The sequence below is a fragment of the Ictidomys tridecemlineatus genome, chromosome 11, assembly GCF_052094955.1.
Source record: "Ictidomys tridecemlineatus isolate mIctTri1 chromosome 11, mIctTri1.hap1, whole genome shotgun sequence".
NCBI lineage: Eukaryota > Metazoa > Chordata > Mammalia > Rodentia > Sciuridae > Ictidomys > Ictidomys tridecemlineatus.
Window position 1 is genome coordinate 109,417,612 of NC_135487.1, and position 26,863 is coordinate 109,444,474.

The following is a 26,863-nucleotide window of genomic DNA, read 5'->3' on the forward strand; positions in this document are numbered from 1 at the left end:
CCAGCCGCTTAGGTTCTTGTATTATTAGACAGAGATGGGAGCAGTGCACATGTTGTGTTAAACTGAACGTGATCAAGTGCTAAAATGTGCAGTCCAGACATTAAGCATTCTGGGTGGTAGAGAAAGGAAGATTGATGAGCAGAAATCCGAGCTTCTGGAGGAGCCAGGCCTTACGCTTCTCTGTAGCTCCAGCATCTTCCAAGGCTTGTTTTCAAGGTTGATTGAATGAAATAACAACAACAACAACAACAACAACAACTGCCCTTAGAAATGCCAGGGAAGGACTGGGATGGGGAGGGAGAAGAATAACAGGGTGGGTAAACAATGTGGGAAAGGCTCAGTTGTAGGAAGGAAATTAATTTTTTTTTTTACAGTGGTAAAATAGACACAACACTAAAATAACCACTTTAATCATGTTTAAATGTACTGTTCAGGGGCACTAAGTAAACTCACATTATTCCATCACCAGGAATGAATTTGTCATTCTCTTTCTGTAGGGTTCATACCTGGCTAACACATTGGTTAACGGAAATAAGAAACACTTGTTGGTGTAAATAATAATGTACCAGAATAAAAGCAGTGTTCTTCTCCAGCTTGGTCAGTTTCCCCAAGAACATCTGTGATTTGTTTTGAGTATATTAATGAAAGGCTATGGTGAGGGGGCAGTGGGTTACCAGTGCTGCTTCTTGTGTGTCTGAATCATCCTTGTGAAGTTTCAAACAAGGAACAGGAAAAAATTTTCCCAATACTGTAGAGCCTTTTGTATTCAAATCAAAAAAGTACAAAAGTCTATTGTGGGGGGAAAAAGAGTCTTTATTGGTAACCAGTTGTGTCCACTTAAAGCGAAGAATATAAAATCTTAAGAGTTCATTCCATATGAAGTACTCTAGCTATTAATATGCTATTTTTTTTTCCTTTTCTTTTTAAAGCAAGGGTCTTTGTGGAAAGTTGTTCTAACCAAAGTCAGGGGCACCCTGGAGAGGAGGGAGGGGTCTGGTGTAAGCAAGCCCACCGGCCCACAGGACAGTCAGAGTTCCATTCTGATCTTGCCCCTTTGCTTGAATCTTTGGATAAGTCACCCAAACACTTCAAGTCTCTGTTCCATAAAGAAGGTTGGAATCCATGACCCTTAAAGTCCTTACAACTCTTTCAGCCTTACATGAATCATGTTAACCAGGGCCAAGCAGCAGGCTGGTGGGGTGCTTAGCTCGGGAGGAGAAGGAGAAACGTGCGCGCTGCTGGCAGAGGGAAGAGCAGACACGCGTGGGTGACTCCCAAGTGGAGAACTCGGGGCGTCCCGGGATAGGGCCAAACCGATGGGATTTCCAGACGAGTCTTCCCAGGCCAACTTTAAAAGGTCGGAGGAAAGTTTCTCATGGGGTGGGGGCCCGAGGGGAGGGCTGGGTGGGCTCGGCCGTCGCCTCCCCTTTAAGCGGGTGGCCCCGGCGCCTCCCCCGTTACCTGGAGCGGGGAGGGGCTTGGGAAAGTTTGTGTTTGTTGCTGGCAAAGCGCCGGATGGGAGGCGCGGGCGGGCGCTGCGGTCCTTCCCTTTGGCTTTCGGGAAGCGGTCGGGGCTGTACACTGGGATCGGCGGGGCCAGCTCCCGGGGCCGGCCGTCTGGCGGAGGGAGGGAAGGAGGGAGGCGGGAGGGAGCGAGCCGAGCCAGGGGCGCACGTACGCCCCAGCGCTGGGATTTCTCGGCTCGCGAGGAGAGCGGAGCAGGCGCGCGGCCCAGCGGAGGAGCGCTGACTCTGGAGCAGCCGGAGCTGGAGGAGGAGGAGGAGGAGAGGCGGCGGGGAAGGAGGAGGAGGGGGAGAGTCGCTCCCGCCCTGCGAGCATGGGGCGCCTGGCGCCGAGGCCGCTGCTGCTGGCGCTCCTGTCGCTGGGTAAGTGAGCGTGGGGCTCGGCGGGACGCGGGGCACCGGCGGGGCCCCGTGGGGATCGGCGGGGCGCGGCTGCAGCGCGCGGCCTGGGGCGCAGGGGAGTGCCCTGGCGGCTCCCGGGAGACCCGGGTGCGCGGGCGGCCCGGGCGGGGAGCGACTGCGGGGCCGCCCCGAGCCCGGTGCCCAGCGGCCCGGCCCCGCGCGGGGTGCAAAGAGCCTCTCCACCAGGCCGAGCCTCGCCCCCCACATGTGCCGGGGGAGTGGCCGGTGGCCCGCGGTCCCCCAGCTCCCTCTACCTGTTGGCCGCCGGGAGCCCGGCTCACCTTGAACTCCCGGCCCCGGAAGGTGCCCGCGGTCCCGGCCCCGCGTCCCCAGCCTGAGAGCGGAAATATGAGCCTTTGATACGCCCCGCCATAGCCGCCCCTGGCCGATTGCTCTGCACACACGCGAGCCCTCGCTGGGTAGCCTTTCCAGGGAAGCCAGAGAATCCAGCAACTTCCTTCCACGAAGGTCACGGGATGGCCCGGAGCGTTACAATGACAATCGGTGTGCGGTCTCTGCCGTCATTTTTGTCGTGGCTGAATCTCCTGCCTCAGTCTTGTCTTAGGTTTTCTGGAAGCTGCCTAGCCTCACGTTTATACACAAAGACCCAAGTGCCTAGCTTTTCCAACTTTTTCTACCTGTTACTTTGCCCCCCACCTCCCACCCCCACTGTCCCTTGCTTTTCACCTTCTGGAAACCCGGGGTGGCTCTTGATGGACCAGCGCCCTCCCTCCCCCCACTCAAGGAATCATTCATGAATTTTTTTTTCCTCTCTCTCCATTTTCCATTCAGTCTATACACAGTCACCATCTCCACATAGATACACATGATGATCTTAACCAGCTAAGGGAATATGTTTGTTAAGTGTCCACCATGGTACTGGAGGGCTGGCCCTTAAATGCTTTTAATATTTTTGGATCTCTATATAATAAGTGTCAACCAGGACAAGCTGAATCCTGAGACCTGGTCACAGGTTCTCTTCCAATCCCCTAGAGAAGTCAGATCTGAATCTTTGCAAAGCACGTGGTGCTGTCTGTCCCCAGCCAGGCCCCAGCTGCACTGCAGGGTTAAGTGACTACTGTGTATTTTATGCAGAGGGTCCCAGTGATGGCCTTACACACCACTTCCCTCCTGCTGGCCCTGGGGCCCAGCCCCCTGACTCCTGCAGCCAGTAAGCCAGACTTTCTAGCTGCTTTTGTGTTCTTCCTCCATCTGGGAGGTGTTTTCTCAAACTCATTCCCTCAGAGAGCTCATCCAGCCACATTGCTTGAGATGTAACCCATCTTCAGGAAGCTTCTGGATCTTCCTCTTAGTTTTGTAGCATCTCCCCTGTGGTCCACCATCCTGGAGCTTTTAATCTTTCCTGCACTCTGGTTCCCTTGTAAGTTCCACATTTGTTGCACATTGCTGGCCATAGTTCACACAGTTTAATTGACTTATGTGTCTGCTGTCAAGCAGGGCCATGACCCATGGTTGCACATGCGATGCACTGCACAACTCTAGGAGCGCCTGTTCATCATAGTTTATGTGAATGACTCTCCCTAGAGTTGGGCAGTTCACAGCTCGCACATCAGTCAAAAGGGTGTGGTGAGATAGAAAGTTTGAAAAGAATGCCTTTGAGTAACTGGGGCATGGGAGAAAAAGGGAGAGTGGGCAGAAAGAGACTGGCAAAAATAAAATGTAAGTGGGAAAGCACAGCTTTGGGAAATCTTAATTGTACCCCAGTTTATCCTGCCCTGGTTAGGTGTCTCATGTTAACTATACCAGGAATTTGTGGTGTCTCTAGCCAATGCCTTTTTGCCAATGGTTCTCTGAACTGTTGATGTTCCACCTGTCAGCTCTGACTCTCAGTATTTCCTGTGCTTTGGTTTCAGCTTGACCTCTGGAAAGGTTGTTTTTTTTTTAAACACCTTTCTAGCCCTGTACTTATCCTGAAATGTAATTGATAAGCACAATCATCTTTCCTCCAGTGTTGCAGCCTTCATAGAATCTTGGTGTCACTGTTCTCTGGGACCTTCACCTTCACACTATCTCTCATTATTATTATTATTATTATTATTTTCTTGTAGCACAGGATCAAGCTGCTTCCTATCCTTCTGGTTTCTCTAACCACAGTTTTAGTCCAGGTCCTGGAGGTTCCCACCTAGGTAATTTCTGACATCCTTCCCCCCACCCCCCCCAGCCTCCCTTCTAAGTTCATTGTTTTCCTAAAAGATCATTTTTTTTTAATCCACTTTTTCTCTTCATTTCCTTATGATTTTCTGCTAGGGAGGGGCTGACCCTTGTGTTCTCTCCCCTCCGGTCTTCTCTCTGGTTCAGACATGTCATTCTAAGTGACTCATTTGCTCTTCTTTGCATAGGATATATAGAATCTCTTGTTTATGTATCTCCTTTTTTGCCTGAAACTCATTTCTTCCATGAAGCTTTCCCAGCGAAGCCTACCTTAGCAGGACCTCACCAGTACCACTCAGCTTCCTGTGGCAGCTGTTCACTTCTCTTGACTGTGTCTGAGTTGTCTTGTCCATCCGTCCAGCTTGGCATCTCCTGAGTGCTCCCTTTGTCCATAATAGTGTGTTCAGTACTGGGTGTCCCAGACAAATAACCAAGACAGCTTCTCACTGAGTGAGTGGTTGGTGGGGGGTGCGGGGGGAGTGCACAGATGATAAAACAACTAACTACCAGACAGAATGAGATGCCCCAGTAGAAACCAAGTGCTGGTAGGAAGCAAGGAAGAGGATGATTAATTTTGACTTGGGGGTTGGGGTTGCTTTTGCTGAAGAGGTGACATTTGAGCTGAGCCTTGAGGATAATTAGAATTTTGAAAGAAAGGATAGAAGAGCATTCTGGGCTCTGGGGAAAAGCGTAAAGAGTGGATGAGTGAAAGTGCATGATTCACTCAGAAGCGGCGCATGAGTTCCATATAATGAGGTTTTGGAGGATTAGGAAAAAGGGGAAGTAAATTGTAAGATGGTTTTGGGGTAGATGGGTTTGGGGTAGATGCTGGAGGCTTTGCTTGCTGTGCTGAGAAGTCTGGGTAGTAAGGGGTGGATTTATTGGCTCCTGAGTGCTGCCAGGCAGCCTGTGTTATTTCACTGGTTGTAACTGTCGGTCCCCTGTCTAAATCCCTACCCTAATTATATCCCCTAGGGGCAGGGACCATGTGGTTTTGCTCACTATTCTGTCCTATTACTAATAGGGCATATAACACATAGTGGGTTCTTGATAAATATTGGCCAACGGAATATATATGAATAGATATGTCTTTTTTTATATTTATTTTTTTTTTAGCTATAGGTGGACACATACCTTTATTTTATTTTTATGTGGTGCTGAGGATCGAACCCAGTGCGTCATATGTGCTAGGTGAGCGCTCTACCTCTGAGCCACAATCCTAGCCCCATAGATATGTCTTTTTATCTGTGGATATGAGTAGCCATTAAAAGTTTGCCAGGTGAGATTAACGCAACAGGGGGATGATGTTTGAGGAGGATAAATCCTCAGCTAGTATGCAGTGTGAATTGGAGGGTGGAAGGCCTGGAGATTGTGGACGGGAATTAACACATGTTGTTCACGTCTATTTAAATTTTATTTGTTTGTTTGTTTCCAGCAAATCCATTGAAATAGTTTTTAAATGACAAAAGCATTACATCTATATTTTAAAGTTCAAATACGACAGGAGAGTATTATATTAGTTAGGGAGACTAAACTGCTCTAACAAATAGACTCAAAGATTAGACATTCAAACAGTGAAGTGTCTTCTATAACAGTGTCCACAGGATGCTTCAGAGAGTAGGATTCGGGGGGACTCTGTTCCACACAGTTGTTCTGGCACCAGGCTGGTGGCAGTTCTGCTATCTCCAGCCCATGATTTCATCGCTACTGTAGTCCCACAAAGGAAACAGCATGTAGTAGAATATGTGGCCGCTTCGTGGGCCAAGCTTGGAAGTGGCACCATCATTTCTGTGGGAAGGAATTTAGTTCCATCTCACACTAGCTGCAAGGGAAGCTGGGAGAGGCAGAGAAGCCTGGCAGCCATATGCCAGCTACTGGGGGAGAAAGGAAGAACGAATTTAGGGGGATAGCTCGCTGTCGCTGTGTCAGTTATAAGGGATTTAAAGTGAAAAACGCAGTCATCCTCCTGCCTAGCCATAGACACTTCTGTATAACATATGTGTGTTATATGTCTGTACACTGATTTTTTTTTTTTTTCAATGCTGAGGATTAAGCCCAGGGCCTGGTACATGCTATGCAAGCACTCTACCACTGAGCCTCATCCCCAGCCTTTTTGTTTTCCCATAGCTTCTGGATAGGATTGCACCTAAGAGGCCCCAGATAATAATAGATAAGTTATAAACTGCATATCAAGTGTTGGGCTCTTACGTATAGATTCTGTCACTTATTTTTTCACAGCAACGTTTTGCAAAAACGTGAACCTTATTTTCTCCTTATTTTAGATGAGGAAACCAATGCCTAGAAAAAGTTAAATAACTTGCCCAATTGCATAAAATGATACAGCAGAGCCAGAATTTGATCTCAGGATCCTACTCTGTCTCTGTGAAGGAGGAGCTGACCCATGTTCACACAACCTTGTGCCGTGTCCTACTAGAGATTAATGTGGGCAAAAAAGGATGATAGTGGTTTGCAAGCAAGAATGCAACTAAAAATAAGATCTGGGTGATCAGGCAGTTCTCGAAGGAAGTGGCAGTGCCAGCATGCACCTCTTGGGTGCCATAACTGCAACCTCTAGCAGGTCACTACACCTGCTCTGAGAAAAGGAAGCATGGCAGGAGAAAGAGGGCTCGCAGGAGAACCCTCGTGAATGCATCCAGCTTCTGAGTCTTTGAAGTGCTGTGGCCTTCAGAGATTCCTTGGCACTCATTTTAGCCTTGTTAACAGAATTCCTGTATCTGCCAAGCTGATTAATGCCTGCCCTGGCTATAATTATTCTTTTTAGCCTGCTGAATAGGATCTCTGGTTGTCAGTGATCATTCCTTACAAGGCAGTCGGGCCAGTCGGCGTTTATATGGCTATTTTGTTTCAGTGATGGGCTGCTGGGCTGATTTCCCCCCATAGATTGAATGTACATTTTCATATTGGCACTGTGTCTGGCAGTTAAATAAGGTGTGGGCTTGCCTGTCGGTGTGTGTCTGCGTCTCACTTTATCAAATGAAGTTGAGGGGGAAGCTGTCAGGGGCAGTCCATAGCTATTCAGTTTAATTGCATTGGTCTCTTAAGGCAGGGTTGCAAGGCCATTTGACTCTGCTTTGGGAAAATAACTTGCACTGGCAAAAATTCTCCATAATTTATCTTTTGGAAAAGGCGATGTGCTGCAGTTGACACAGTCAGTGGTTTTTTTTTAGATTTTGGAATATTTTTCTCCACACCAACTGTAGTCTTTGGGAAGCAACAGAATTAGACCCAGTGGTTAATGCTGTTGCCTACCGGCAGTGTGATTTCCAGTAGGCAAGAGATAATGGCACAGTGTATGTGTTTGTTCTTCGAATGCTTATTTCTCCAAGCGTTTGTGATAGATTGTAAAGTCTCCGAATGTCATGATTGAAGTTTAAGTATGATATGCCGGGCTTCACACCTTTTAAAGCAACTAGATCACAAGAGCATTTTCATCACTTGGAAATGTTTTGGGGAAGTAGAGTGGAGTAGCGTGGCTAGTGCTGTTCTGTCCTAGATGAATTTGGCTCCAAACAGTGAGGAGCAGAGTTGAATCGTATTGAAATAGAGGCAGCTTTCAGTCAGACGGGTTACTTCTCAGTCCTTAAAAGTAACACCAAGCTAAGGATGTTCTAAGAATGGTTCTTCCTCATTCTTATTTAGAGCTGGGCTCGGCCAGCGCTTTCCTGCTTGTCAGCTGTGGTAAAGGACGCCCCATGGGTTTCAGGTAGGTTACAGGTAGATCATTAGACTGTACCTTCAGCTCCTAGAGCCCAGGAGTCAGAGGCAGCCTCTAAATCTGAAAGTTAGTTACCCAGGGAGCTGTACAGGTAGTATCACTGCCTGCATGTGCTGTGATTGATGAAGGTTGGCAGTTGTCTCTTTCACTTGGTGAACCCTACCTTGGGATGGACTGAAGGTGGAAGCTGAGAAGCTTAGTGGCAGTGTGAGCCGCTCGTCTATCCATTCAGCAGTTCCTGGGCCAGTGCCTACGACTATGGGCCAAGCACCGTTCCGAGTGCTGGGAGTTCTGCAGTGAACAGAGCAGAGCAGACTCAGATCTGCCCTTGAAGGGTGGGACTAGATGCTGGATGTGTGCTGGGGGCCATCTTCAGAAAGAGGATGGCTGAAACAAGGGTTGAGGGAAGATTCTTGGGAATGCCGTCATTAGGAGATAGGAACTGGGTGGGCAAGTTCTACAAGAATAGTCCGAGGGGCGAGAAGAGAGCCAGGAGAGCACCCTGCGGGAAGCCAAGCAGAGATGGTGGGGAGTGGACTTGCTAAAGAGAGGTTGGCCATCGCTGCTGGAAAACCCGAAGGATAAATGCAGAGAAGACCTCTTGGATTTGGACACGGAGGTTCAACCAAATAGTAGAGGAGGAAGGAACATCACACTAGCTCAGGAATAAGTGGGGGTGGGGATGGAACTCTGAGTCAGAGACTGTCACCCGTTTTCAAGTGCTGCAAGTAGAAGACCATGGTGAGGGTGGCAGCTTGAGGCATGGCAGGAGCAGACTGACGTGGACAGGGTCCAAGAGACTGCTGCATGAGCAAGGGCCACTGTAGTGGAGTGGGAGTCCACTAGAGACTAGTGGAGGAACAGGCTGGAAGGCTACTGGATGTGGGTATACTCCAGAGAAAGGGGACAGTGGGACAAGAGCTCAAACAGAGGCTTTGGTCTTGGAGGATCTGGGAAGAGGGAAGGGAGAGGTGGAGGGGTGATCTGGAGGGAACAGTGTGGTGTGCAGTGCACAGGCCACAGTGCCGTCAGCCCAGTGGTCCTGCAGTCCCAGACATGCTTGGTAGTGGTCATCTGAATGCGTGCTTCCTCCTGGCACACCTTTAAAGTTGACCCCAGGAACTCCCTGGCTGTCATCTTCCATGTGGATTAGTGGAATTAGCTTACTCCCTGATAGTCGCTTTTAGGTCTCTGCGGTTGGGCAGAGTCTCCAGCACCAGGACTCTGTCCTGTTTCATTATCCATCTTCTTCCCATCCACATCAGCTAGGAAGACTTCAGTAATTTGTATTATAGATAAATGATTGCATGTGTGTTTAAAAAAAAAAAACATTTCTTTTTTTTTTTTTTAAGTGTTTCTATTCTTTATGTTCCTCCCACTCGCATCCCAACTCTGCAATGATATGTACTTATATAAAGAAAAAATAGGGCTTAGGTTCTGGAATGGGCCCTCTGCTTGAATCCTGCCTTCCAGCAGTGTGAATCTTGACAGGATTTTTCACCTCTTTGAACCTCACTTACAACCTCTGTGGAATGGGAAGAATACCTCTCTTGAGGATTGTCATGAAGATTAAAAATAATATTTCTAGTCAAATGCAAACATTAAACAATGTGTGTAAATTCCTAGTGTGGTCTGGGGACCAACAGCATCACGGTCCCTGGTGGATTCTCAGGGCTCAATCCAACCTGCTGAATCAGAGGCTGCGTTTGAACAGGCTCCCCAGGAATTTCAAACACATGTCAAAGTTTACTGCGGAGCAAGTGTGCTAGGGAGGAACCGTATATGCAAACCTAGTCCACAGTCTGTGCTTGCCACACAGATTACTTGGTGGCCTGGGCTTTTCAGTGGGTACTGATGCAAAAGCCATGGTAACAGGCAGCGCTAGAGGGGAGTGGACTAGGGCTGGGCTCCATGGGAATGGAACGTGGCAGACTTTCAGTTCGCAGTGAAAGATGGGTAGTGTAGGTCTGTGGTAGAGGCCATCAGCTGGTTTTGTGGCTTTATTTATCAAGTTTGGCACCTAGGATAGATGACGTGTCTTTCCATGGAAGACAGTGGAGAGATAAGGGATGAAGGAATCTAGTTGCTGATGAGAATAACACAGGAGATTGGCCAAGGAATGCAGATGGGACCTGCAGCTTTGTGAGGCTTCAAGACTTGGTGCATCTTCAGGTTTCGAAGACCAGAGCACATGATGAGGGTCAAGAAGCAGATTCAGAGGCTCAAGAGAGGAGGTGGTCCAAGAAGGTAGGAGGTGGGGTCAAAAAGAGGTAACATGATAATTCAGCATTTGGAAGTGGAAGTTCAGATAAGCAGACTGGCCAGTAGTTAAACAGCACTTGATTCAGGGCCTTTCTGCTGCCTTGGCCAGTTTAGCTCTATATCAGACTGGGTTGGGCCCAAATGGATTAGGAGACAGGTGTGACTTTTTCGAAGCATTAGTTCCAGATTTTGCAGGTAAAGTGGTAACCTGTGACTAAGATGAATTAGGGGCTGGGGAGCAGGTATGCTGGGGAGCAGGTGTGCTAGGGAAGAGCCATATAAAAATTATTTCTTTCCTAAAAAAGAAAAAGAAATCTTTTTACCTTTTATATAGCATTTATTTTGTGCCAGGCACTGCACTTTCCATGTGTTGACTCATTTAGTAGGTTTCATAACCCCATGAGGTAGGTACTGCTGTTACCTCTGGTGGATAGTGAGGGAGTTGAGGCACAGTGAAATAACCTGGTCAAGGTCACATAGTAAGTGGCAGAGCTGCCAGGACTAAAACCCAGACAGTCTGGCTCCAGTCTGGGCACGTGCCCACAGTGGACTCTTCTGCCCTGCCCTTCTGTGTGAGACTCAATCACTCAGAGTCAAAATGTATCTTTGCAAACATGGGAAGGAATTGATACAATTAGCTAAAGTGTGATAACATGTGTTTCCTTGTCTTTTAAGATGTGAGGCTTGGATTCTGGCTCTAGTTCTTCCATTCAGTAGTTTCCTGACCTTGAAGAAGATGCTGACTAGCTCTTTGCCCCTGTAAAATAAGGACTAGTCTAGCCATCCCGAAGGTCTTCCGTTCCATCTCCAGAATTCTGTGAGCCCTGCTGACCCCTGCTGTTGGCCATATGGGCTTCTAGGTGGGGCCTGACTTTTCTGGCTCCAGGCCCATCTTCCTGAGCTCTCTTCAGGTCTACAGCCTGTGCCTGTTGTCTCTCACCTGCCTGGCACCTCTCCACCACCAGGCTGGCAGTGCCTCCTAGGGCTCTGGGAAGTATTTGCTATTCTGCCCTTGTATCAGCAATTACTTCCTCATTCCAACCTATTTCCTGAGCCGAGAAACTGGGCATCTTTCTCTGTGGTTCCCTAGGGTATGAGGTGTCCCCACTACCATGCTAACTGGGCTTGAGGTGTCCCCACCACCACGCTAACTGGGCTTCCAGAGAGACTTCTAGGCAAGACACAGAAACAGTAAAGCCAACAAGGCATTTCTAGATGACAGGCTGTTTCTTACAGTTACTCATCTTTTGTGTGCATCCAAGTTGTGATTGAGGGTGTCAGCCCTGCGTAAAATTGGGGTTGAGCATCACGTCTCTGTCCTCATAAATGTGACTTGTGTTTTCTACCACCTTTAGCCTTTCAGTCTGGGAAGGAGCCTGGCTGCTGGCTGTGCTCCACAGGTTGTCCTTTCCTAGCACAATGCAGACTTGAGAGAAGAGATGCAGACCTCTTTAGATGTGTCTAAATATTGACACTACTTTGGATTTTACACTCTTCCTGAAGTACCTTTCAGGAGAGCTGAAGTTCAGACTTCTCCAATCAATAGTCTTAATTGGCTGAGAAATAGGTTCTAGCATTTGGGGACTTACTTTCTTTTCCTTGGTCTGAATGTGAAAGTTCAAAATGATGCTAAATACCATCCTGGCTAGCAAGATAACTTCTAGAAAACTAGGGCATTTGTTGGGAGGGACCTCTATTTCTGACCTCAGTCCTTGTTACATCAGGCTGCTGCCCAGCCCTCCCTGGCCACATTGAGGTGTTATTGGTGGTGCTGCCAAAACCAGTGATAGGATCTAATTTGCTTGCATGCAGGTGTTTTTGAGGCTTACCTAGAGCTCTTTAGGAGTGAATTCTGGGCTGAGTTTTAAGTAGCTTGTTATCATGTGCCATTCCAGAGGTCAAAGGGTACATGGTGCTTTATAAATTCATTGTCCCTGCACGGTGTACCAAGAACAGCATATTATCTGACTTGATGTCTGTCCAGGATGCTGCCAGTTTGCTTTTGTTGCAGTGAGGAGTTTTTGTTTTTTTTTTTTTTAAAAAAAAAACACTTTTGGCACAGCTATTTCTTTTTCCATTTTCTGAAAGCTGGCACATCCAAATGTTTTCTTATTTATTCGAAGACATTACAGTCCATCATCTTTGCTTGAAATCCATACAGTAAATTCCAAGTTAAGTCCATGATGCCTAAGCCAGAGTCTGGTACCTGGTGGGCACTTAGGATACAGTCTATGTGAACATGGTTTGTGAACCTTGGAGGAGCAAGTCTGTGCCCAACTTTTACTCTGCTCTGAAATATGAGATGATCCTACTTTTCCTTGTGGTCTTATCTTATAGTACTTAAGCAGCACTTGGGGAATATTTACCATGCTTCCGACCCGGGGAGATTACAAAGGAATTAGGAAACGGAGTCCAAAATAGAAACAGAACAGTTCCATTTGGACAGCAGAATGGATCAGAGGTGCTTTTTACGGGTCTGAGTGAGTTATAAGATCACTGTGCATATATGGGGCTGTCAGAACTATAGGAATGAAACTGAGGCCAGGGACTGTTACTCTGGAAAAGCTCCATAGAGCAGGTGGGCTCTCTGGTCAAGAGCCAGGAGCAGGAAAGGCATTTCAGGTATCAAAATGACCAGTGCAGTTTCTCAGGGGTGGGAGTGGATGAAAGTGTCCAGGTTGGTGTCCCATGTGGGAATCAGATGACTTAAGCTGAATAAATAAGGGAGACCTTGGGGAATGTGGATATTAAATTCTGGGGAGGGGAGCTGGTGGAGAGGAAGAATGTGGCCAAAGTCACCCTGAAAGGTGTTGGCAGCCTCATCAGCGCCCACAGAGCAGCTTGGAGCTGCGTGCACACCACTGGTGAGGTCTGTTGGGGTTTGCAGGAAGCAAGGCTGCTAAATTAAGGTGATAAGTCAGGCCATAATCCTATTTTGGGTTGTTTCTTCCAAGGAAAACAGCTCACAAAACAATTACTGATGTTCCCCTTAGGTAGTTTATCAGAGCATTTCTTCAAAGGACTATCATCTGATAATAGACACAGACAAGTTTTAGAGGAAGGATAGGGAATTTTAGTTGGTGTTCTACGGAAACAAGGTTTATGCAATCATGTGGTTTATTCTTCAGAGCCCCACTTTAATAACCATTTATCCCACAAACAAGTTTCATCTCAAACATCAGTATGAGTCCCAGAAAGCCTGGTGTGGTACCTAGCACATAAGTAACTGGGGAAGCTACCTCCGTTAGGGTATCTCTGGAGTGTCACAGAGGCAGCAAAGTGGCCTATGCTGCCCAGGGGACCCTCCGGGACCAGCACTGAGCTCATTTACACCTCGGACACAAAGGTAATCCCCCTGTGCCAGGATCTAAGTCCTAAGAAAACCACAATGATAAGGCAGGGTCTGTTCCTGTCGGTAGGTTCCTTTAAGGTGTTTGGGTGTCAAACAAGTATGAAAACTCAGCACATAATCAAGCTTTGGCGAGTCCTTGCAATTTTCCCCAAGCATCCCTCCCCCCACGCCCTTAGAAATGACTATACAGTATTTGCACACATGGCCCTTCTTTGGTTTGTGTATTTGTCTTCAAGGTATTTCTGGTTGATCCTTTGGGTCTTGAGGGAAGCCTCACTTCACCGCCAAGATGGAAACACTTTGGGACCCTGGGGTGGAGTGCTGCTCCCTGTGGCATGGGCCAGCCTGCGTCAGGCCTCTGTCGTGGCTCTCATGGATCCACATGCCTCTGGAGCCCAGCCATCAGTTTATGATGACCAATGTCTCAGGATGGGTGTCTATCTCACCCTGGATGACTATAAGAAATACGTCTGGGTTCACTGATCTTGAATCTTTGAACGATTGAATTAATTTATGTGGTTAGAAAACAATGGAAGCCAAACCTGGTGGTGCATGCCCATAATCCCAGCAACTTGGGAGCGGAGGCAGGAGGATCTCAGGTTTGAGCCCAGATTGGGCAACTTAGTGAGCCTCTGTCTCAAAGTAAAATTTAAAAGGGAACTGAGGAGGTCGCTTAGTGTTAGAGCACTTTCCTAGCAGGCTTAAGGCTCTGAGTTCAATCCCCAGTAGGATGAGGACAAAAAAAGAAAGAAAAAGAAAAAAACACTTATGTATTATATAGTATGTATTATATAGTACATGATGCACATATAAAATACATATTAAATACATGACATAATACGAATATGAAATGGTAGGCCTTAACTCAGAAAGGGGTAGAAATGATCTATGTGTCCTCACTACCTTTTATATGTGTGTTTTTGACCTGTTTTTGTGACTACCATAATATTTCAGGAAGAATTGCCCATGACTTCATTTCTAAGAGACGTTAGAACAGTAAAGTAGGAGAAAATGGAATCCACACATGAAAAAGAAGGAAAGAAGAGATGGAGTCCTCAGCACCATGAGAAAGAAAAGAAAAAAAAAGAAAAAAGGGATGAGAAAGTCTCCCTTCTCCTCCCTGTGGAATTTGTTTTTTCCGTGGCGGCTTGTGTGTAAGACGAAGGACTCGTGGGTTCTTATTCTTGCCTATTCTCTCCCTCCGCCCATTCCTCCCTTGGTAGGATGGTCCATTCCAGAATGGCATCTGCTCCCTTCCTGGGCTTGGTCCTGACGTTCAGAGTATAGAGAACTGGACGTCTTTAGTCCCAGCGCTTGCTCCAAGAGCCTCGTGGCCGGGTCGGTCCAGACCACAGACCACCTGCTTGTCATCACTGTTCCAGGAGCAGCCTGCTGAGTCCTGGCTCAGGCAGGGACAGTGGTGCTGCTCCTGCAGCGGGCGTCTCATCTCACTGCCTAGTTTACTGCTGTTTATTCTCTACCCGGTGCCAGGCCTTATTCTATATCTTGGGCACATAAAAACATAGAGGCAGTCCTTTGTCTCTGTAGCTGTCAGTTAGATGTAGAGGAATGACATATACACAGGAAAAGAGATGGCATTAGAGAAGAAACCAAGCATTGCTAGATGGGGCCGGGAGGGTACACTGAAAGTTTAGAGAAAAGAAAGAGTGTTCTGGGCCACTTCAGACAGAGGTGCTTTTGCAGAAGAGGTATGCACCTGTATGTATGAAAGAATACGTACTGATGCATGTATTTTTAAAGACTATAGTGCCGTGTCTGGATTGAGAACCTTTCAAAGGGATCCAAATCATACAGGTAGTTTGGCTTTCACTCACCCCAAAGAGGAGTGTTAATAGAATTGATAGTGGTGAAATTTGGGATTTGGAATATTGAAATTGTGTCACTTCCTGAGGTACTGAGACCCAGTCTCTTGACTGTGCCGGATGTCATAATTGCTCCGAACATATGCCCTTCACTTTCCAGGATGAGCTTGGCAAAGAGCTTTTTTGAAAATGTATTAATGAGGGGCTGTTTCTGAAATTAATAAGATTAAGTAACTCCGGTTAACCCACCTAGATGATGATGCAAAGGTCAATTCTGACTCTAAAATTCCAGAAGCTCATTGAGATAGGAGTGATCACAGTCATTATGTCTCCAGGCCTGGAGCTGGGCTGGCGATGTGGTGACGAGCAGGGAGCGGTCTGCCCCTTCCTGAGGCACCCAGTCCAGCAAGGGAGGCAGACGTGCAAATAAGCTCAGGGTTGATGGGGGAGCCAGCTCTCTGAACTCTGCCTGGGCTGGCGCGGAGGCTGGAGAAGGATCAGGAATGGTTTTAGCACCGTGGATTCATTTGAGTTCATTAATTCTTGACCATCAGTAGTAATTTTTTTTTTTCTGGTGAGAACGAGTGGGTAATTTGTTTATTTTTTGTTGCTAGGATCCAACCCAGGAGCTTCTAGCATTCTAGGCAAGTGCTCTACCACTAAGCTACAGCCCTACCCCTTTTTTATTTATTTTGAACATGGTCTCTGAACCTGGGCTAGCCTGGAACTTGTGATTCTCCTGCTCCAGGCTTAAGTGTAGCTGGAATTACAGGCATGTTTACAGGTGCGTACCTCTGTGCTGGGCAGGTAATTTGTTTTAGGCAGAGGGAAGAGTGCAGGGAAAGATATACTCCAATTTATAAAAGCGTGTCTATTTTTAAAAAAAAATAATAATAATTTTAGCAGTAGATGGACATAGTAACTTTATTTATTTTTATGGGTGCTGAGCATTGAGCCCAGTGCCTCACTTCCTGAGGTGCTGAGAACTAGCCTCTTGACTGTGCTGGATGTGCTCTACCACTGAGCCACAATTACAACCCAAGCCTGTTGATTTTTAATGTATGAAGAAAAGAAATTTTTTTTTCTTTTTTTTTTTGCCTCTGGAGAGGAGGGTTCCATGGTAGGGTTTTTACAGGGAAAACCTGAGACTGAAGAGAATGCCCCATGATTTTGAAGAGTCTCCCATGTTACCGAAAGTAGTTGAACATGACACTGTAACTGCCTGTCTACAAAGCTGCCACTGTCCCAGGAACACTGTCTGACGCTTGGCTGCATGTTGGCTCAGCAGTTCACGTGATGATGTGGCTGTGCATATGGTAGGTGTGAGTAAAGAATTGCAGAACGAAGGAGAATTTTCATTCCTGTCAGATTGATGTAGTTAGTCTTAAGAGACATGTGAAACCAGAACCTAGAGTCTTTCTCTACTCAGTTCCCACAAGCTGTTTTAGTCAGCTTTTTCACTGCTATGACGAAAGGATGTGACCAGCACAACTGTAGGGGAGGAAAAGTTTATTTTCTCAAATATCGACGTGGTGAAATTTGGGATTTGGAATATTGAAATTCTGTCATGGTTTCAGAGGTCTTAGTCCAGAGAAGTCCGGCTCCGTCCTCAGGGCTCGAGGTGAGGCTGAACATGATGGTGGGAGAGGGTGGTGGAGGAAGGCACCTCACATCATGGTGATGGAGAAGCACACAGAGAGATTCCAGCTCCAGATACAACCACACCCCCTTAACCACTTCCTCCAGCCACACCCCACCTGCCTCTAGTTACCACTCAGTTAATCCCACAGGGGATTAATTCACTGATTGGGTTAAGACTCTCTCAGCCCGATCATTTCTCCTTTGAACCTTCTTGCCTGGTCTCACATCCAAGCCACCACCCCAGCCAAGCGATGACACTCCTGACTGAGCCTCATCTGGGAAGCTGAGCACAGATCCCACACCAGCCACAGTATATGGCAAGGCCTATAAATGTCAAGGGCAGGCTTCAGGTGTTGTTGAGGGATGAGGGATGGACAAGGCAAAGGACCAGCAGGAAAGGGAGATGGGACAAAGCTGCCCAGGGAAGAGGAGAATTTCACCAGCAGTCATCTCAGGTGCCTTTCATGTCCAGATGCAAGTTTAAGCCCAGTGTAAATCCCCTGTTCTCTTTCAACTAGAGGCTCGGAGGAGGACCAGGTGTTCACACAGAATTTGGCAGGCTGTGTTGGCCAGTTTGTACAGGGAGAGGATTGAAAATGGCTGAGCAGTGAGGGATGCTGGGCAGTCCTTGGGCTTCTAGCAGCTGTTGATTTTATAGAATGCTCTAAAATAATCCTTATGGATAGATTGTGGCTCAGCCTTTTCTGTCTGTGGTTCTCGGACAGAGAACTGTTTAAATCATTTCATGTTTATTGAGTTATTTTGGTTGCTCATCAGTACCCACTGCCTCAAAGTGGTTTTTGCATCTTTTTTTTTTTTTTACCCTAAATCATTATCATTCGGTCACATAACTTCTCGGAACCTCAGTTTCCTTATTTAATCCTCTCAAGGTTGAGTAGTAAATCCTGTGAGCAGAATTTTTGCAAACTGTAAGGCAGTGCTATAAATATAAGGTGGTTTTTGTCCATCTCTAAGGGCATAGCAGTCTCCTTACTACTTTGGTTTGCTGTATCAGTTTGGGTTCCATCAGGGAAACAAAGCCTCAGTAAACACTATGGAGAGGCATTTATCAGAGGATTTGGGAAGGGGCTGGAGAAGCGAAGGCCTGAAAGGGGGAGTTTGGAGGATCAGGGAAAAGTCACGAGTCAGGCCTCCTGGGTGGGTGGACACATTGAAGCTTGCAGGGGAATCTGGAAGCCAGGTAGAGTGGGACGTCAAATGGGGGCTGGTATAAGGGTCTGAAGAAGGGCAATGGCTTTGATCCTTACCTCTTCTTGAGATGTTTGCAGCCAAGCATCTGAGCTCTTTGAGTCCTGTTGGTCCATAAGAATAGCATCTAGAAACAGAAGCAGAAAGGGCAGGGACAAACTGGTGCCCTCTGGCATCTCGTATCTTTCATTGCCTTCCACACAAGGACCGTGAAAGCGTAATGGCTGCTGCTCTCCTTCCGCCCCCCCCCCAAAATCTCACGTGTTCTGTTCTGTCCAACTCTAACCTGGGAATTGCAAAGAGAAGGCGTCTCTGGGAAATATAGTTTAGGCTTAGCCAAGTTGACACAGTACAAAACCTCAGCATTTCATCATGTAGAATTCAAGATTTAGCCTGACTCTGGCCTCCCAGGATCTCTCAAAGACCACAGAACTGGAGGTGATGTCCCGGTGCCCATGGTCAAGAGTTCAGTTAATGATCCAGTCTTTAAGGAGTGACTTGCAGTTTGGTCCCCCAGTTGCTGGTGGCATTGCATCTGTTTGTCTCCCTTGCCATCCGTGTGTGTCTATAGAGCAGGAGATGGTGCTTATCATGGGAGCAGAAGCGAAGGAAAGTTGCATTGACTACAAGAGCCCGTCAGTTCTGATGGAGACTACGGTTACTGTGTCACCTCCCTTCTGTCTCATTAGACCCAGGCAACATGCATATGAAGGCTAAAACAAGATTTCTGGATAGAAATGACTACGGATAACGTAGCCAGAAACTGTCATGTGAATGTTAAGGGAGAGCAAGGGTTCACTCCCCGGGCTACCATTCTGCACCCCTGCAGCCTGTGAGTCACTGTGCCCTTTTCTTATGTTTCTGTAGCCAGGCCCAGGCCAATGAGACTCTGATGTATCCTCGGTGGTCATCTTGGCCCTAGGACTGAGAGATTTAATGGCCGTCCCTGGGTCTTGCCATCACTGTAGGTTTTTCACCTTTTGGATTCTGACTCTGATTTTTCCGCCTTGCCTTTACTCCTTCAGATTCCTTGGGTGCGCTGAAACCACCCTTCATCCTTATTGGGATCCCTCTGATCTTGAACACTCCTTCTTTTCCAGTCCACTGGACCATTCTTACTTTACCTGGCTTTTATTTGCAGGTAGACTCTGGTGGTCACCATTTGGCAGTGAGTTCGTGAACATCCTGGGACCCTCTGCCACGTGGCTTTGCCAGTCCTCGTATCTGAGTGGTCCATAGTGACCACAGTCTATAAACCTGAGCTGTATCATCTTGCTGGGGACAGTCTGAAAGCCTGCCCACCTGAATTTCCAACAAAGTCATGACATCTTTGCTGCAGCCCGGCCCTCCTTCTTGTTTACTTTGTCATGGTTTCCTATCGTACTCCCTTTGGTCCTGATTCTAAATCTTTTTTCATGATCTTTAGCCTCTGAACCCTTTTCTATTATTTTACTGAGACAGTAGTGACCAATTAAAGGCCCCTCAGACTTTTTGCCTGAAAACTTTGCTGTATTTTTTACCCATCCATTTCTCCTTCTGTCTTTGGCTCTTTTTTTCTACCTATGTACACCCTCTCCATCTGACCCCCTGCCACCTTGGCTTTCCCATCTGTGTGCTGATTACTCCCCAGTGAAAATCTCTAGTGTGGACTTCCCTTGAGCTCCACATCCCTATGTCCAACTGTTTACTTGATGTTTTAATCAGCCTTTTCACTGCTGTGACTAAAAGGACCCAACCAGGAAAATTGCAGGGGAGGAAAAGTTTATAAGAGGGCTCATGGTTTTAGAGGTCTTAGTCCACAGAAGGCTGGCTCCATTCCTCGGGGCTCGAGGTGAGGCAGAACATGATGAAGAAGTGTGCGGCAGAGGGAACCATCTCACACGATAAACAGCAAGCAGAAAGAGAGAGACTCCACTCTCCAGATACAAAATATATGCCCTTAGCCACACCCCCCAATGAACTACTTCCTCTAGCCATACCCGCCCCCCACCCTATCCCCTGTCTCCAGCTACCACTCAGTTATTACCATCAGGGATTAATCCACTGGTTAGATTAAATCTATACCCCTCAATAATTTCTCCTCCAGACCTTCTAGCTCTGTCTTACACAAGAGCTTTTGGGGGACACCTCACATCCAACCACAACACTTGGTGTCTAACAGGGATCTCAAATTTGAAGTGATTAAAAGAGAACTGTGGCTTTGCCAAATGGATTTGATTCCCTCCAGTTATTTTGTCTCCCGGTAAATGGCATCGCCACATACCTAGATGCTCAGGCCAGAAGCATGGATCATTCATTATTCATTCCTACATTCCTCCCTTTCTTGGCCATAGTCTCTTTGTTGATATGCAAGATATATCCTGAATCTGACTACTCCTGAGCATCTCCACCAATAGAGCCTGAGGCCAGGTGTCCATCGTCTTTTGCTGGATCTGCTAGACCTTCTCCTATACTGAACCTTGCTTCCAAATTGGCCCCACCCAATCCGCCTTTCGTATAGCAACCAGGCTGAAGTTTTTACAAATAAAGCAGGCTCTCTTATTATTTCTCCTTTACAGAAATCCAGGGCCCCAGACCTTTTATTATTAATCATCATTCACTCACCTTGATCCTTTTTCTGTCCTTGGAGACCACCAAGCTTGATCCATTAGAGGCCTTTTTTATTTGCTCTTCTGTCTGGATCAGGTTTGCTCGAGGATTTCTATCAGGGTTTCCTCCTCATTCAGGTTTGGACTCAATCTGGCTTTCAGAGAGCCCCTTCCTGACCGCACTTCTCCCCCATACTGTTGTATTTGCATGGTTTTGGGTCTCACCCTTTCCTCACTAGAACAGAAGCTTCTGGCAGTTGGGGCCCCTGGCTCTGTGTCCCTTGTGCCTAGAAGGTTCTCAGAAAGACTGACCACTTGTGCCTCCCACTTGTGCCCAACCATCTCCTCTCACCTGTCTCCATCTCTTTTTCATGGTGGGGCCCTCACTTGCCTGCATCTTTGATGGTTCCCTCTCTCCTGGCTCTTACTCTCCACATCCTGTACCACATCACTGAATGTGCTCTTTGGTGGAGTTCCCAGTAATTAGTTAGCCAATCAATTCAGTTGTCTTCTTGGTACCCATCTCCCTTGACATTGCTGCTTGTTTGCTATTACGGTTCATCTTTTTTCAAACAGAAACATACAAGAGAGCTTTGCTCTGGAGATTGTGCATAGTGCAGATAAGAATGGGGAAGAGCACGGCCTTCATGGAGCCTGCAGCCTTCCAAATAAATGGCGTGTCTGCAAGGGAGGCAGGGGCGTCACTGCTTGCTTCCTCTTGGAATTCCTGCATCCCATGGTTGCCAGGACATAAGCCTTTTCTGGTTTTCTTTCTAACTGGATGCTATCCCGTTTTTCTGTGCTAACTCTCTCTCTTGTGCTTGTATCTTAAATTGAGAAGTTCACTCTGGTTTGGGCCCTTTCTCTCTTGGTGGCCCTCCAGTGACTCCCACATCTTCACCTTTACAAGGATCTCCTCTCTTCCCATCTCCTTCTGTGCATGTGACTCCACCTTCATGTTAGGCTCCAATATCTTTTAGGGGCTTCCATTTCCACTTGTCTAAATCTCACTGATTCTTTTTCTCGGCTGTGTTGCTACTGTGCTGTGGGAAATGGTTTTCACCAGCTTTGAGCTTCCCTTTGACTTCTCTCTCACCTCGCAGGTAGAACGGCTGACCCTTCCTCCAGCAGGGCTCTCTTTCCCTTCCCACCACTGCTCTTGATTTGACCCTTCATACCCCTCTCCCTGTCGTCTGGGGGAGGCAAGGGCTCCTGAGTGACCTCTGGGCCTCCACGTCTTCTCTGCAGATACCATTTTAATCACCCTGCTCTTCACCACCCTCCACGTGTGTTCCCACATGTCTTTGCCCAGGTCTTTGCTTCTGATACTCCCTTTATCTCATCGCCTTCCTCCTCTGTGTCCCCTGTTCAACCTCCTCCTCTCCCAGCCGTTCTTCAAAATCCAAGTCAGATAATGACGCTGCATGAAGCTCTTCACTAATCCTTTTGCCCTCTCTTCCTTTTGAACCCGTGGCCCTGGTTAGCACCTCTGTTTGGTACTTATATCCTTTCCTCTATTGTGTGTCCGTGTGCGCCCGTGGCTCTTGTCACAGCATGTGTGCCTTTCAAGAAGGTCCAGAGGCGGCCATACCTTTCTTCTCACCCGTGGCTAGCACAGGGGCTTCCTGCTCAGTAGCTGTTTATTGAATGAGGAATATTGTCTTGCATTTGTCCAGTGTCTCCCAGTGAGATCTGAGCTGGACTTGGTTTTAATGATTTTAAGGTTTGCTCTCATAGTTCCCGATGTACTTCTGGGTGGTATTTTGGAGCACTGCCACGTGTGACTCCGTCACCTAGCCCTGCCTTGTTTAATGGGTGCATCGCTGCACTGTCAATGCTTAGGGACTGTCCAGATGAAAGTCAGCATGGTCCCTTCCTGCCACAGTTGTCCGAGGCGGACTAGAAAAGACAAAGGTTTTTCATTTGTTGAGTTGGGTGCTCCAGGAAAGGCATCAGAAGGGTGTTTAAGTTTGACCTTCTCTGTCTTCATTTCTCACTCACATTTGGAAATCCGCAGGCCTCCAGTCTCTCACTTAAAGGCCTTATGAGGACCCAGGAAGGGGATTTAAGCATCCGTTTACAAGGCAGGCTGCAATTCCATAAGCTCTTTAGTTCCTGCGTTTCAGCAATACCTGTCCCACTGTATTCAGTAACTGCTGATACTTATCTTCCAAATGGTTCAGATTGGAAAGTCAGATTGTTTGCTTCCAGGCAGCTCAGTGAGATGCTAAAATTTGAGCAATAATAGAAACAATTGCAGGAATCCTTTGCAGATATGCCGTACTCTGCAGGCCTTGATTTAGAATAATGTTGATGATAACCTGAGAAATGAAATTATTTCCCATGGATCTCAGGAGGAGGTGGAAAGAGGGAAATAAATAAAGTTTAGCTTTATTGGCTTGTCTTTCTTAATGATTCCTCATGGTTGCCAATAGCACTTACTGAAACAAACGTGGAGTAGTTGTTTACCTTGAAAAAACTTGCCCGACTTTCCCTGCCTGTCCTCATCTATTCCACATGACAGAAGAGGGTCGAAGGCATTGAATTACTTTCTTGAGTATTCCGAAGGTAGGGGAGTGATAATCTGAAAGCAATGAGCTCTGGGTTGTTCATTATCTACTGCTAAGCAGCCCGAGCAGAGAGCTTCTAAAAGCCCCTCCTCCGGGATTTTGAATGAAGTTCTCTTCACTTTTTGTGAGTATGACCATATAGTATCTGATGTTAGAGTTGGTCTCACTTCAAGTCATGAAGGTAGAACAGCAGAGAAAAACTTTTGAAGAAACTGGACATTAATTCCATTTCTCTATTTCTCTCATCTATTTCATATTGAGAATATATGTTATTTCTTCTCTCGGTGACTCATTTCTTTCTTCCACTGCTGCCCACCTGGTTCACATTGCCATTGGAGGAAACGAAATGTTTCTTCTCTCTACTCTGCAAAGACAAAGTCAGCAGAAGCAGCAGGCACAGGCCGCCCAGCTCATGGTGGCTTGGCAGTGCGGCATGCGGGCCAGATAAGCCTGGCTTTGAGTCTTTGGACCCCCTAGCAGGTTTTTCCAGCTTCTTTTGAGTCTCAGTTTCTTCCTGTCTATGATAGAGAGATAATCTCTACCTTATGATTGTGTTCTTTAAGATAATTTGTGAGCCAGATGTGGTGGCACATGCTTTTATAATCCTAGTGACTTGGGAGGCTGAGGCAAGAGGATCACAAGTTCAAAACCAGCCTCAGCAACTTAGTGAGGCTCTAAGCAACTTAGAAAGACCCTGTTTCTAAAGAAATTAAAAATTAAAACCAAAACCAGAAATGGACTGGGGAATGTGGTGGGTGGCTAAGCACCCTTGAGTTCCATCCGAGGTACCGAAAAATAAATAAATAAATAAATAACCTATGAACAGTGACTGACTCAGAGCATGGTATGTAAGAGACACACAGAACAATATTCCTCTTCTTACTTTATCTTGTGTTCTTCTTGGGAGAAACTTGACGATTTGATAATAAACTGAATACAGAATCAATACCTGAGAAATGCATATGTGATTTTAGCTAAAAGTATGGGTTCTTTGATTAATCAAGTATTTATTATTCCATTTCCTCCCTTAATTAGTTTGGTTTTTGCCCTTTATTCCATTTCCATGGCTACCATGATATATACTTGTGACTGATCAGTGTCTGCCTCCGGTCTTTTTTACCACTTTTAGCATAAGGAAAGATCTTTGACATTTAAGCTCCAGTTAATCCCACCCCTCCCTTCACTTTTTATATCATTGATTATCAGACATTTTAATTTTATATATATATATATATTTTTTTTTTTTTTAATTCCAAAGACTACTGTTAGATTACATGGTCAGTTTTCAGAACCTTTGCCCACATAGTTATCCTTTCTGGTGCTCTTTGGACTTATTATTATTTTCATATTCCAGAAATATCATCAGGGATCATTTTCTGAAGAACTTCATGTAGTATTTCTTTTTGGTGTTAATCATTTCCCTTGTTGAGAATTGGTTGAGAAAGCACATATATTTTGCCTTCCTTTAAAACATTTTTTTTCTGTCAGTTATCTTCTTTTATCACTTTAAGGATGTCATTTCATGGTTTTATGAGCATTGTTTCTGTTGAAAATTAGCTATCGGTTATATTTTTCTCCCTTTCAATAGTTTTACTGTGGATGTACTTAGGTGAAGTTTTCTTTGCATTTTTCCTGCTTGTGGTTTTTTAACACATTTTGCTTCTATCGCATGATGTCTTTTGTTGGCTTGAGAAAAAGCCTAGCTATTATCTCTTTAAAAATTAATTCTGATTCCACTTCATTCTTTTGCTTCTCCTGAAACTCTATTACACATCTGTTTGACCTTTTTGCTGTGTTGCATGTATTTCATAGACTTGTCTGTATTTTTTAAACTTTTTTTTTTTTTTTGCACCTTGGACTTCAGTTTGGATAACTTATATTGACTTTTATGTTGCATCTAATCTTCTATCAGACCCAGTCACTGAGTTCCTAACTTCAGATATTGTAGTAGTTGTTGTTCTAGAATTTCAATATGACTACCTTAATAGGTTCCAGTTTAGGATGTGAAATCTTGTTTTTTTATTTCTTTAGTAAGTTCATCCTAGTTATTTTAATATCTGTGTCTGATAGCAGCAATACCTGGATCTCTGCAGATCTGTTTTTGTTGTCTCTTTTCTGTTTCTAGCCATCTGGTTCTATCACCTTGAACACTGCCAAAAATGTTAGAGGCTCTCTGAGATGTTTGTTATCTTCTTCCAAAAAAGGTAGACTGTTTCCTGGCAGGACAACAATGTAGGAGACCCTCAGATAGAAACTCACATTAATCTAATGAGGAATGGAGAGTCTTTTAGATTGGGTTCTCAGCTTTGCTCTTCCGTCATGACCATAACCCTTCCAGTCTTGGTGTTGGTTACAGTCCACCTTCCTTTGAGGTCTCAGTATCCCAATATTGTTTCCCTGCTCTGTGGGATTCTGTTGAACTGTTTAGCCTCTTTGTATTTATTTTCTGCTTAGCTTCTCAGCCCCTTGTGTATCTTTCATGTTATCAATTGCCATTAGGGGAAAAGTGATGTGGTACGAGTCGGGCTTCTTTCTCTGCTGCCCCCCACCCTCCAGGAACTTGACTTCTCAATCTCTTGAGTTTCTTAGTGTCCCTGAAGTTCAGAAGCTGTGTTATTTTGGCCCCATAAGTTGCTGGAGACTCTTGAGTTACTAAATTCTACTTGATCTGGCCTACACCACTAAGAAATTGGCAAGTTTCTCGAGAGAATAAGCAGTGGACATTGTTGGGGTCATTTCACTGTGTTTTAGTGATCGTAACCATTCGAACCTGACAGTCTCGATTACTCACCAATGCATCCAAGTAATCTTTTGCTATCTTTTGTCTGTCTTTTGTGGTTTTTATCAAAGGGGGAGCTGTCTCAATACAAGGTACTTTATCATAGCATGAAGGGTAAATCTGGCAAGGGACATCTCAGTTATTGGTCCTTTGGAATTTGTACCCACTCATTCCCTTCCCCACGATATTTGCCATCTTCTAATGAAACAGCCCTACACACACAATGAGAGTCTTAAAATAAGGTAAAAGGTTCAAAGTTCAAGGGAAGGGGGGGGGGGAGTACACCAGAGGAAGGTGTAAAGAAGGAGATGATTACTAGAAATGTAAACTACATATGGTTTTCATAGTTGAACATCATATTTAATATTGATTTTCCATGACGCCAAAGTACAAAAAGATACATTTCTTTGACGGGGGGGGGGGGGTGCCGAGGGAAAATTGCAGGTTGGGATAGAGTAAAGAGATGGAGTTAGCAGTGACAATTGTTTGATATTGTTTGGTTTTGTTTCATTGCTTTTAAAGGAAGATTAAGAGACAATAGGTAGGGTAGGGGTTCTGAGGCTTACCTAAGAGGATATGTTAGCTAGCTTTTTCTCACTATGGCCAAAATACCTGGCAAGAACAACCTAGAGGAGGAAAAGTTTATTTTGTTTTATATTTTCAGAGGTTCAATCCATAGTTGAACTGGCTCTAAGGCAGAAACATTATGGCCGTGGCTGAAAGGTGTGGCACAAGAAGGCAGATAGAAAGGACAGAGAGAAGAGGGAGGGAGGGTCCAGGGAGCAGATAAAGCCCTTCTGGATCAT

General features: G+C 46.0%; 1 protein-coding gene across 1 annotated transcript in view; it reads left to right on the top strand.

Annotated features, from left to right (window-relative positions):
- The first annotated feature begins 1,617 nt into the window (after positions 1-1,617).
- Positions 1,618-26,863, top strand: part of Ptgfrn (prostaglandin F2 receptor inhibitor) — a 71,911-nt gene continuing 46,665 nt past the window's right edge. The window contains exon 1 of the mRNA XM_078027085.1: positions 1,618-1,886. Within this exon, the coding sequence (XP_077883211.1) occupies positions 1,838-1,886 (49 nt within the window). The 5' untranslated portion in view covers positions 1,618-1,837. The remainder of the gene's footprint in view (positions 1,887-26,863) is intronic.